This window comes from Eucyclogobius newberryi, unplaced genomic scaffold, assembly GCF_026437365.1.
Source record: "Eucyclogobius newberryi isolate DKJ021-1_F unplaced genomic scaffold, fEucNew1.0.hap1 SCAF_21, whole genome shotgun sequence".
Taxonomy (NCBI): Eukaryota; Metazoa; Chordata; class Actinopteri; order Gobiiformes; family Gobiidae; genus Eucyclogobius; species Eucyclogobius newberryi.
In genome coordinates, this window is record NW_027315846.1 from 28,949,972 (window position 1) to 28,962,708 (window position 12,737).

General features: G+C 45.7%; 1 protein-coding gene across 5 annotated transcripts in view; it reads left to right on the forward strand.

Annotated features, from left to right (window-relative positions):
- The window catches only part of kdm1a (lysine (K)-specific demethylase 1a), a 39,037-nt gene that overhangs the window by 4,437 nt on the left and 21,863 nt on the right, over positions 1-12,737 (forward strand). For 2 of the 5 annotated variants that reach the window (XM_072457288.1, XM_072457284.1), the window contains exons 2-9: positions 607-900; positions 3,110-3,278; positions 4,555-4,688; positions 6,107-6,185; positions 6,270-6,362; positions 9,424-9,530; positions 9,600-9,681; positions 10,154-10,248. In XM_072457288.1, coding sequence (XP_072313389.1) covers positions 631-900; positions 3,110-3,278; positions 4,555-4,688; positions 6,107-6,185; positions 6,270-6,362; positions 9,424-9,530; positions 9,600-9,681; positions 10,154-10,248 — 1,029 coding nt within the window. In that variant the 5' untranslated portion in view covers positions 607-630. The remainder of the gene's footprint in view (positions 1-606; positions 901-3,109; positions 3,279-4,554; positions 4,689-6,106; positions 6,186-6,269; positions 6,363-9,423; positions 9,531-9,599; positions 9,682-10,153; positions 10,249-12,737) is intronic. The other 3 variants (XM_072457286.1, XM_072457287.1, XM_072457285.1) reach the window with 3 other exon arrangements.

Sequence of the window (12,737 nt, forward strand, 5' to 3'; positions counted from 1 at the left end):
GACGCTTTGGCGGCGGCGGCGGTGTGGAACCCCCTTTAGATTGAGTTAATGATTCTCTCAACGCTCCATTAGTTCCAGTTAATGGAGGAACTTGTTTCAGGCCTCTCTGACACTCTAGTGTGATAAATGTTTCTCATGTAGGTAATGTTTGAAAAAAGATCTCAAAACTCTAGTCGTGGGGGAATTACAAGCGCCTTGATTTAGTGACCTATAAGTGGTTCTAGTCTTTCAAAGTCATATTTTAGTATTTTCTATAAAAGATAAAACCCTCCTGGTCAAACGTGGCAGCTGTAAGTGGGGAGACCTTTACTTCCTGAATCTGCAAAAGTCGGTGCAGCTTAACTTTGAATGGCAACACCCATGTCCCACCATGCCATCTTTTTACTACTGTGTATCTGGACATCTGACTGCAGTCTGACCATCCCGAGCTCTGTACGTTCATTGAACAGACATTTGTTTTAAGATGTGTTCTTTCTGAGCTTGCATTTGTCTCACCAGCTCATAGTCATCATTTCTATGTTTTTCTTTCATTTGTATGATTTCTAACTGCATTTCCTCGTCTCCTCTCCGGCTTCTGTCTTAAATGGCTTGTGTTGTATTTTTCAGGAGAGGCCTCCAACATCCTCCATTATGCTTTCTAGTAAGAAGTCAGATGCGGGCTCCTCTTCCTCGTCCTTGTCCTCCTCTGCCGGAGCTTCAGGAGCAGAACGAGCTCCTACCGCTGATGCACAGACCGGACCCTCCGCCTCTGCCGGCCTCATGGAGGTGAAGAAGAAGGAGAGGTCATCCCCCAGCGGAGAGCCAGGAGCGCCCCCCAGTGGAGCCCATCAGGGAGGGCCCAGTGCAGCTGACTTAGAAGCAGCAGAAGTCCGCAGAACCAGCCGAAGGAAGCGAGCAAAAGTAAATATTTTAGGTTTCTACTGCCCTGACAGAGAGGGCCCGCAAGGAAGTACGGTACAGGATACAAGAGCATGTGAAAATAATGTCACGGCTTTTTTTCTTTTCAGCTTTCAAAAACACTGAAATATTAAGTGAAGTATTGTATGTGTTTTAGAAACAGAAGTGTATGTTTGCATCTGTTCTTCTTGTAGTGCTTTAAATGTGATCAACATTTACTACTGTGATGTTTAATCCTTTTAGAAAAAACACTGTGCATCCATCTGTTTTCTTCTCCAGGTGGGGCTAACGTAGTTGGAGTGAGACGATGAACACTCTTCTTTAAGTCCCTCTCCAAATGCCAGGTCTAGGACTGGCATAAACACTGGGCCATCACATACACTGTGTGGAGTTCTTCTCCATGTGCAGCCAGCTGCAGCAGTGCAAGTCTGACTATTTGCTGAATGTCCTGCCATCTCTTGTTCCCATTTCATGCTGCACTCTCGTGTCCAATAGAGCCGGACTGTGCCCATGGGCACCGTCTTGATGGTTCTGAGTTAGAATCCAAAAGGACTGAGTTGCTGCAGTTCTAATAAAGACACCACAGAAACACCAGACTGATCTTATAACGCTTTAAAGAGTGCTACTGGGACAAACATGTTATATTATGTCTTATATACATACATTATATACATGTAAAACATTTACAATCAAATGTGCAAATGGTAAATGGCCAATCAGATTGACAGATTTAATGAGATCAGTAATTAAACAATAATCAAGCCACCTTTGGTTGTATCCAAGAGGATTGTAAAAGGCCTCTGGCTTCACAAGGAAACTCCAGCAGTACTGGTCATTATGTACAGGACAATGACGTTCTGTCCAGAGTCTGTAGTCTCCAGTGGTCATTATGTACAGGACAATGACGTTCTGTCCAGAGTCTGTAGTCTCCAGTGGTCATTATGTACAGGACAATGACGATCTGTCCAGAGTCTGTAGTCTCCAGTGGTCATTATGTACAGGACAATGACGATCTGCCCAGAGTCTGTAGTCTCCAGTGGTCATTATGTACAGGACAATGATGATCTGTCCAGAGTCTGTAGTCTCCAGTGGTCATTATGTACAGGACAATGACGATCTGTCCAGAGTCTGTAGTCTCCAGTGGTCATTATGTACAGGACAATGACGATCTGTCCAGAGTCTGTAGTCTCCAGTGGTCATTATGTACAGGACAATGACGTTCTGTCCAGAGTCTGTAGTCTCCAGTGGTCATTATGTACAGGACAATGACGATCTGTCCAGAGTCTGTAGTCTCCAGTGGTCATTATGTACAGGACAATGACGTTCTGTCCAGAGTCTGTAGTCTCCAGTGGTCATTATGTACAGGACAATGATGATCTGTCCAGAGTCTGTAGTCTCCAGTGGTCATTATGTACAGGACAATGACGTTTTGTCCAGAGTCTTCTTAGTCTCCAGTGGTCATTATGTACAGGACGATGACGATCTGTCCAGAGTCTGTAGTCTCCAGTGGTCATTATGTACAGGACAATGACGTTCTGTCCAGAGTCTGTAGTCTCCAGTGGTCATTATGTACAGGACAATGACGATCTGCCCAGAGTCTGTAGTCTCCAGTGGTCATTATGTACAGGACAATGACGTTCTGTCCAGAGTCTGTAGTCTCCAGTGGTCATTATGTACAGGACAATGACGTTCTGCCCAGAGTCTGTAGTCTCCAGTGGTCATTATGTACAGGACAATGACGTTCTGTCCAGAGTCTGTAGTCTCCAGTGGTCATTATGTACAGGACGATGACGATCTGTCCAGAGTCTGTAGTCTCCAGTGGTCATTATGTACAGGACAATGACGTTCTGCCCAGAGTCTGTAGTCTCCAGTGGTCATTATGTACAGGACAATGACGTTCTGCCCAGAGTCTGTAGTCTCCAGTGGTCATTATGTACAGGACAATGACGTTCTGTCCAGAGTCTGTAGTCTCCAGTGGTCATTATGTACAGGACAATGACGATCTGTCCAGAGTCTGTAGTCTCCAGTGGTCATTATGTACAGGACAATGACGTTCTGCCCAGAGTCTGTAGTCTCCAGTGGTCATTATGTACAGGACAATGACGTTCTGCCCAGAGTCTGTAGTCTCCAGTGGTCATTAGCAGCTGGAGGAAGGAAAGCTTCAGGCACCACTCCGCTGGTTTTAATGTTGCTTTTATTGTGCGTCCTGTTGCAGGTGGAGTACCGCGAGATGGACGAAAGCCTGGCTAATCTGTCGGAGGATGAGTACTACTCTGAGGAGGAGAGAAACGCCAAAGCAGAGAAGGAAAGAAAGCAGGTGGTTCCTCCTCCTCCGCCCCCCCCTGAGGAGGAGCCGGACAGTGAGCCTGAAGAGCCGTCTGGTGAGTGGGGCAGCACGCCACTCAAAGCACAGTCTCTATCATTGAAATGGGGATTTTATGATCTCAAAAGGGTCTATCCTACTTCCCTTGGCTTTATTTTTTATTCCAACCATCAGGGGCGAAACTCTGAGTTTGATGTAGGGAGGACGGTGATTGATCATAATACTGCTACATCCGAGGTACAATGACCGCTCACAGCTGACCTCGCCTCATTGATCTCAAGCCAGTATTTGTGAATAAAAGGGCAGTTCCAAAACACGTGGTAACGATGAGCCCTTTGACAACCACAGTTTTCCGTCAGTTTGCAGATCCTTCTGAATAGTGAGCACTTTTCAGAAATGTATCTCCTCTTCCCATTTATTTTTAATATAGTAGAATGATTGTACAGATTATAATGCATTTATATAGATTTATTTACATACAACTGGGAGGAGTATTAGTGTTATGGCCCAGTGGTATTAGTGGTATGGCCCAGATGGGCTTCTGGAGTAAGGTGGATACAGGCAATGCCTGAAAATCGGCCTTGATGACAAAATTACAGCCGATGGCCAATATTCAAAGCAGATATAATTTCGATGCTACTTGGCAGCAACCTAAAGGATGTTTCGGGAGGTTTCACCATTGTCATTTTCCTCCACATAAGAATGTATTTCTTGAACAAGGGGTTCACAATAATGATTCATAAGGTGTATTGCAATCAGTTGCCAAAAACAACCAATCTGAGTTGGAAAAAAGTGGAAAGAGCAAAGAATAAAACGTACCCACCTCGTTCTTATTTCAGCGCTGCCTGCTTACACGAGTCACATGACGAGGCCTTTGCCCGTTACTTTTGAATCAGATTACTCACGGATACACTGCCACTGCTTTTTACTTCATTTCCTGACACAGTGACACGTGTAGGATTTGGCTGCACCACGTTTCCAATTTGATACAAATGATGATGTGTTTACGGACGGCATGAAGACAGTTTTCAACGCAGAAGTCTGTAGACATGTTCTTTTATTACGTTGTTTTAGATAAATACTGCGATTGAAGATACACAAAATTCAAAATGATCTTTAGAAGTGGGAACGCAACATATATAGCAGACAAAAGCACAATTGATCTTCTTTAAAGAATCTTAAATCTTAAAAATCTTAAAATAAAAATAAGAAAATGGTAAAAAGGTGCATTCTGTAAAGGTTTAAATACTAATGTTTAGACATATATTCAAGCCACACCCCTCCTGCCGACCATCCCAGATCCAAAGCCTGTCATAAGATCCCTGTGTCGCCAGGTGTAGAAGGCGCCGCTTTCCAGAGCCGCCTACCCCATGACCGCATGACGTCCCAGGAGGCCGCCTGCTTTCCTGACATCATCAGCGGACCTCAGCAGACCCAGAAGGTCTTCCTCTACATCCGCAACCGCACAGTGAGTCAACCGCTTTTACCGCACATGTGTGAGTTTTAGAGGTGCACCGATATATCGGCCCAGTATCAGAGAATCAGACTCTGACTCTGAGGAGGAGAGACTGAGTGTGTGATCAGAGGAGGAGAGACTGAGTGTGTGATCAGAGTCTGAGGAGGAGAGACTGAGTGTGTGATCAGAGTCTAGACTAATTTTACTAAGATGAATCCTATTATAGCTCACCTAAACATAGTGCTAAATAAATGATGGCCCTGGTGTTTTCACTGCTTCTACACATTGTAAAAAAGATATGATCCTTATTTTAGAATAAATTGGTTTATAGCTTTTTGCATTTGAAATACAAGTGTTAAAATAACAAAACATTGTATTAAAACAAATGTACCTAATATCTCTTATCGGCCCAAGCGTTCCCCATGACATCGGTATCGGCCCAAGCGTTCCCCATGACATCGGTATCGGCCCAAGCGCTCCCCATGACATCGGTATCGGCCCAAGCGTTCCCCATGACATCGGTATCGGCCCAAGCGTTCCCCATGACATCGGTATCAGCCCAAGCGTTCCCCATGACATCGATATCGGCCCAAGCGTTCCCCATGACATCGATATCGGCCCAAGTGTTCCCCATGACATCGATATCGGCCCAATCGTTCCCCATGACATCGGTATCGGCCCAAGCGTTCCCCATGACATCGGTATCGGCCCAAGCGTTCCCCATGACGTCGTATCGGCCCAAGCGTTCCCCATGACGTCGTATCGGCCCAAGCGTTCCCCATGACATCGGTATCGGCCCAAGCGTTCCCCATGACGTCGTATCGGCCCAAGCGTTCCCCATGACATCGGTATCGGCCCAAGCGTTCCCCATGACGTCGTATCGGCCCAAGCGTTCCCCATGACGTCGTATCGGCCCAAGCGTTCCCCATGACGTCGTATCGGCCCAAGCGTTCCCCATGACGTCGTATCGGCCCAAGCGTTCCCCATGACATCGATATCGGCCCAAGCGCTCCCCATGACATCGGTATCGGCCCAAGCGTTCCCCATGACATCGGTATCGGCCCAAGCGTTCCCCATGACATCGGTATCGGCCCAAGCGTTCCCCATGACATCGGTATCGGCCCAAGCGTTCCCCATGACGTCGTATCGGCCCAAGCGTTCCCCATGACATCGATATCGGCCCAAGCGTTCCCCATGACATCGGTATCGGCCCAAGCGTTCCCCATGACGTCGTATCGGCCCAAGCGTTCCCCATGACATCGATATCGGCCCAAGCGTTCCCCATGACATCGATATCGGCCCAAGCGTTCCCCATGACATCGATATCGGCCCAAGCGTTCCCCATGACATCGATATCGGCCCAAGCGTTCCCCATGACATCGATATCGGCCCAGAATGATGTTTTCTCATGGTGTTTTCTGCTCTTTCAGCTTCAGCTGTGGCTGGACAACCCTAAGATCCAGCTCACGTTCGAGGCCACAGCGCAGCAGCTGGAGGCGCCCTACAACAGTCAGACACTTTGACATGTTACATATTTACATATTTGACAGGGTCAAAGGGTCAAATCCTGAAGTGCTTTCCTTCTGATTCCAGGTGACGCCGTGCTGGTCCACAGGATACACAGTTATTTAGAAAGACATGGGCTCATCAACTTTGGCATTTACAAAAGAGTCAAACCGTTACCAAGTGAGTTCCATTACTTCATTTTTCTGACCTGAAAGGGCAAATCTTATCCAGAATCAACTTCACTGAGCTTTTAACTTTCTTATAATGGTGTTTCCTCGTTGTTTTACTCAGAGGTGTTGATTGTGTCATGATTGACTGCTAGGGTTATCAGAAGTATTGACAGAAACTAGATACTCATTTGAGCAAGTATTAATGAATAAAGTCCCATATTATTATGACAAAATGTGACCTTTCCTGAACAGTTATAGAATTATTATAAGTTTTCTCCAAACTAGTAGAAGACCAGACCAGCAACATAAAGTTCTAGTATTTTGAAATGTATATTTTGTTAATACCATTGTGGTATCTAAATCAATATCGAGTCCTTATTATGGAAATCGTGTTTTCCTGCATCGTCCTGCAACTGAGGCGCGTCTTCACCCACCGCCACCTTCTGGAGTTCTACGTCATCAAAGTATCACACAATATTGTAAAGAAAAGAGGGAGAGAGGGAAACGGAAGGAAAGAGAGGCTGATCACTGAAGAGGCGGGTCTTATCACTATGAAGAGGCGGGGCTTATCACTATGAAGAGGCGGGTCTTATCACTATGAAGAGGCGGGGCTTATCACTATGAAGAGGCGGGGCTTATCACTATGAAGAGGCGGGTCTTATCACTATGAAGAGGCGGGTCTTATCACTATGAAGAGGCGGGTCTTATCACTATGAAGAGGCGGGGCTTATCACTATGAAGAGGCGGGTCTTATCACTATGAAGAGGCGGGGCTTATCACTATGAAGAGGCGGGTCTTATCACTATGAAGAGGCGGGTCTTATGAAGAGGCGGGTCTTATGAAGAGGCGGGTCTTATGAAGAGGCGGGTCTTATGAAGAGGCGGGTCTCATCACTATGAAGAGGCGGGGCTTATCACTATGAAGAGGCGGGTCTTATCACTATGAAGAGGCGGGTCTTATCACTATGAAGAGGCGGGTCTTATCACTATGAAGAGGCGGGTCTTATCACTATGAAGAGGCGGGTCTTATCACTATGAAGAGGCGGGGCTTATCACTATGAAGAGGCGGGTCTTATCACTATGAAGAGGCGGGGCTTATCACTATGAAGAGGCGGGGCTTATCACTATGAAGAGGCGGGGCTTATCACTATGAAGAGGCGGGGCTTATCACTATGAAGAGGCGGGGCTTATCACTATGAAGAGGCGGGTCTTATCACTATGAAGAGGCGGGGCTTATCACTATGAAGAGGCGGGGCTTATCACTATGAAGAGGCGGGGCTTATCACTATGAAGAGGCGGGTCTTATCACTATGAAGAGGCGGGTCTCATCACTATGAAGAGGCGGGTCTTATCAATATGAAGAGGCGGGTCTTATCAATATGAAGAGGCGGGTCTTATCAATATGAAGAGGCGGGGCTTATCACTATGAAGAGGCGGGTCTTATCACTATGAAGAGGCGGGTCTTATCACTATGAAGAGGCGGGTCTTATCACTATGAAGAGGCGGGGCTTATCACTATGAAGAGGCGGGGCTTATCACTATGAAGAGGCGGGTCTTATCACTATGAAGAGGCGGGGCTTATCAGTTCTGTAGTTTGGAGGTCAATGGACCCGTTTCTATTGCTAAGCCATTTTAGGTCAATATTGCGGTTTTACAATGAACAAAATGTAAAATAATGATCTACTTATGTTATAGTTTAATACTAAGTGTCTGAGGAAGCATACGTATGTCCTTTTTAAATATTTCTGTTTTAATCAGGTTTTATATCATTACTGACGTGTGGGACATGTTCTGTTCCCCTGGAGAGAATGGTCCTCTGTTTATGAAATCCATTATTAACCTTTACCAGACTTCTACTGATGATGTCCGAGTTAAAGTGACCTTCACTTCAGAAATGCAGGACACGGTGCACTCCATCCATAGATTTATGTGGGACATTGTACGTTCAACAGCCATTTTCTCCCAAGTAGATGCAAAATGATTCATCCCGAGGGGAATTCCCCAACTGACAGAATGCATTTCTCCCACATGATTTGACAGCACATCACCTAACTAATGATTTATGCTCCACTGTCACTATAATATTAACAGTTTCATCGTGTCTCTTCATGTTTCATCCAAACCGTTTCATAAATGACCTCCTCTAACAGAGTTACATCTGGTTTTTCAGTTGGTCCTTGTGTCTGACGTTGTACCCCGTCTCTCTGTTTGAACCTCTCTTGGATCCCATGATCCTTAGTGCCACGGCAGAGTCAGAGACACTGTTTGAGGCAGTAAGATCCCACACTCTAGTTAATAGTCACATGCAGGAGTAACAGCAGTGTTTGCATCTAATGGATGAGAGAGGAAAGCCTGCCGAGACTGCAAAAGCCGCCGGGACTGCAAAAGCCTGTGAGACAGCAAAAGCCCTCTGCTATGAAGTCCTAGTTTGGTTTCGCCAAGACAACAAACGCTGAAGAAGAAAAGGACAAACAGTAGCTCAGCTGAAGAACAGTGTAGGACTCCTGGATCTATTAAATACTCTAATGGCGCCTCATGGCGCTCTATTATATGGCGCCTCATGGCGCTCTATTACACGGGCGCCTCATGGCGCTCTATTACACGGGCGCCTCATGGCGCTCTATTACACGGGCGCCTCATGGCGCTCTATTATACGGCGCCTCATGGCGCTCTATTATACGGCGCCTCATGGCGCTCTATTATACGGCGCCTCATGGCGCTCTATTATACGGCGCCTCATGGCGCTCTATTATACGGCGCCTCATGGCGCTCTATTATACGGCGCCTCATGGCGCTCTATTATACGGCGCCTCATGGCGCTCTATTATACGGGCGCCTCATGGCGCTCTATTATACGGGCGCCTCATGGCGCTCTATTATACGGGCGCCTCATGGCGCTCTATTAAACGGCGCCATGAGGGCTCGTTTGATGAAGTCCTGAGGTTGTTCTGAGTGTCATTTAGTCAAAGTCCTTGCCGGGATATAATGATTTGATTTTGTACCTCCTCTTCCTTTGGACTGTGGGGAAAATAGTGCCATGTATAATTGTAATATCACTGTTTTTCTCTACAGCTAAAAAGACTGGTAAGGTGATTGTGATTGGAGGAGGCGTGTCCGGCCTCGCTGCAGCCAGACAGCTCCAAAGCTTTGGGATGGATGTGACAGTCTTAGAGGCCAGGGTAAGACCTCGTAATGTATACAAGGAACAGGAAACGGTGCTAAAGTAACCCATTGTGTCTTTGTGTCAGGACCGTGTTGGAGGCCGAGTGGCAACGTTCAGGAAGGGCAACTACGTGGCTGACCTGGGAGCCATGGTGGTCACCGGGCTGGGTAAGGAGGAGATCTGCGGTGAAATGGAGAACGAAACACTCCGAATATATAGACCTGATATAGAGGTTATACAGATGACATCACAACATCTGGACAGGGGAGTTATGAAATGTTCTTCTGCAAGAGCTCAAAACCCTCAAATGTGAAAGAGCTGCTAGTCTGAAGTTAGCTAAGCTCTGCACATCAAAGCAACAGAGAAACTTTCAGTTTCCTTTTTTACCAAGAAATACCATTTGAGTGAGCAACAAAAGCTCCAGGGACCAAAATGAGACACATTAGATCAGTTGAGCTGCACTGCTCAGCCAGTCGGAATATGTTCAAAAGATGTTCAAAAGAAAGTCTCAATCTCTCAGAAAGTTCCCATAATGCCACTTTACAGCCGTCAGTGTCCACATTCTCCTGTAGAGGGCAATGTTGTTTCTGCTCTTACACTCAACCTACGTGTGTGACGTGTGTGTGTTTCTGTACTCAGGAGGGAACCCCATGGCAGTGGTCAGCAAGCAGGTCAACATGGAGCTGGCCAAAATCAAACAGAAGTGTCCACTGTACGAAGCCAACGGTCAAGCGGTCAGTACAAGACATGCGCATTCACTGCACTCTGCACAAGATTACAAAGAAGATAGTTTGTTGCCGTTTGTGTTTAATTATTTAGCTTCTCTACATTCAAAACTCAAATTAAAGGTGCACCAACATTTTGGTGAAGCGTCTGCCAGAGCAATCAGATCAAAATCGTAATTTTAATGGACACAAATGATCAAATCACAAAGACAAAACTATCCTATCCTCTAGCCCTGTGCTTTAGATCGGGAGCTACATGTTCTGAAATACTTAGTCATTTTGTCAATTAAAATGTGAACTTATTAAAACATAAATCAAAATCATAAACTCAAACTGTCTGTGACTGCAGCTACAGTGTCAGGCCTTTATTTGTGAGCAGTGCTAAGTGACAGCTGAGTTTAAAGCAGGTGAAAGAATAAGAGCAGCACATTAGCTGTATGTTAGCTCACTTCATGCTATTAGCTCCAGGACAAACCTCATCAGGTCCATCAGCCCACACTCTTCTGTCCTCTGCGTGGACAAAGTGTGGAGATGGTTTAGGAGAGTTTCACAGCCTTTTGCTCTACATCTGCCTTTCACATGAGCAACGCCGAAAGAAACAAACGCCTTCTACAGGATTTAGAGCCAAGTGATCAGCAGCATGTGCAACAGGTTAAACACAAGTCTTCTTTTCTTCATTCATTCATCTTCTACCGCTTGCTCCTGTCAGCGGTGGCAGGAGGCTGGAGCTTCTCCCAGGGACTTTGGGCCTTAGGCGGGGTTCACCCTGGGCAGGGGCTCGCCGCAGGGTTAAGAAACATTACTCTCACATTAATCCACTAGGGACAATTTACCTTTCCATTTGCATATGACAGCGGCTCTTATAATAAACGACTCTTGGAGAGGAGGAGCCTGCAGTCCAACCGTATGATTTAAAGGTGCTCTTGTAACTTTTTTGTAGAGCGAGGAGGCTGGACAGACTGGCGTACTACATATCTGCCCCAAAATACAGCTATGGTTACAGTAAGCTGTATTGTTTTATAGCTTTGGGAAATAATTGTTTGTGCCCAGATTATATAACATTAGTAGTATATAAATGAAGCGTGCAGGGCAGGATCACCACACTATCATACCATACTATCTAAGAACATATTTTAGTTTTGTTATTTTTGCAGAGCTGTGATTTTCTTATTAGATTATGATCGTACAAACGATGTAGAACATTTAATCCTTCCTAATTGAGCCACTCACTCGGGTCGGTCATGAGTTTCCTCCCTGGAGGCACAAGGAATGTAAGGGAGACATGAGTTTTATTGTGAATGCATTTTAGTTTTCCAGTGCGGTCGTATTATGTTTCATGCTTAACTAGAACCTGGTGGTGTTTACTTCCTAACAGCAACTGATTACATCACCCCAAATACTTAAGACATTTAGTGCTTTCTCCAAATGAGTTGTGGGAAATGGTAACTGTCCACACGCATTAGAGGGCAGAGAATGACAGTTGTCTGCAGTGTCTGTTAGTGCTGTTCATTAACATGGTGTTTATGGTTTGTTCTGAGTGATGGCATGTAGCAAACTGCAATATATGTGACTAAATGACCCTTAAACACCTAACTACACTGTGGTAAAACATGTGTCATGACAGTGCATGGGAAGTCTTATTAATGTGCAACTGTGTGCATGTTCACAGAACCAACCAATTAGAGCAATGGAAAGGGGAGGAGCTGCGTACTTTACATGAGGAACTGTAAATCATACACCTGATTTGTATTCCAGAAATTCAAATGTAAAATCTAAGCCAAATGAAGCCCATGTGGTGTTGACGCTTGGCGAACACTCAGCAGGGGTCTCTACATTCAGGATGGTGCCCCCGCCGTCCCCAACAGGAGCAATCAAAATGGCCCGCCATCCGTTTTGATATAGGGGGAAATAAACCATCCCTAAAACCCGGTACGAGAGTCCGCAGCCAGCGTCCACGCGAGCTGGCTCTTCTTGGATCTTTTTTCCGGCGGCACAGCAATCAGAGATTACGCACGACCCGGAAAAGGCCCAGAGACCCCACAACGAGATATATATATATATACATCTTTGTGGGGCTGCATCTTGAGGATTTTAAAATCCTCAAGATGCTATGATCTATGATCCTGACTCTGATCTATGATCCTGACTCTGATCTATGATCCTGACTCTGATCTATGATCCTGACTCTGATCTATGATCCTGACTCTGATCTATGATCCTGACTATGATCTATGATCCTGACTATGATCCTGACTCTGATCTATGATCCCGACTCTGATCTATGATCCTGACTATGATCCTGACTCTGATCTATGATCCCGACTCTGATCTATGATCCCGACTCTGATCTATGATCCCGACTATGATCTATGATCCCGACTATGATCTATGATCCCGACTATGATCTATGATCCTGACTCTGATCTATGATCCTGACTATGATCTATGATCCTGACTATGATCCTGACTCTGATCTATGATCCCGACTCTGATCTATG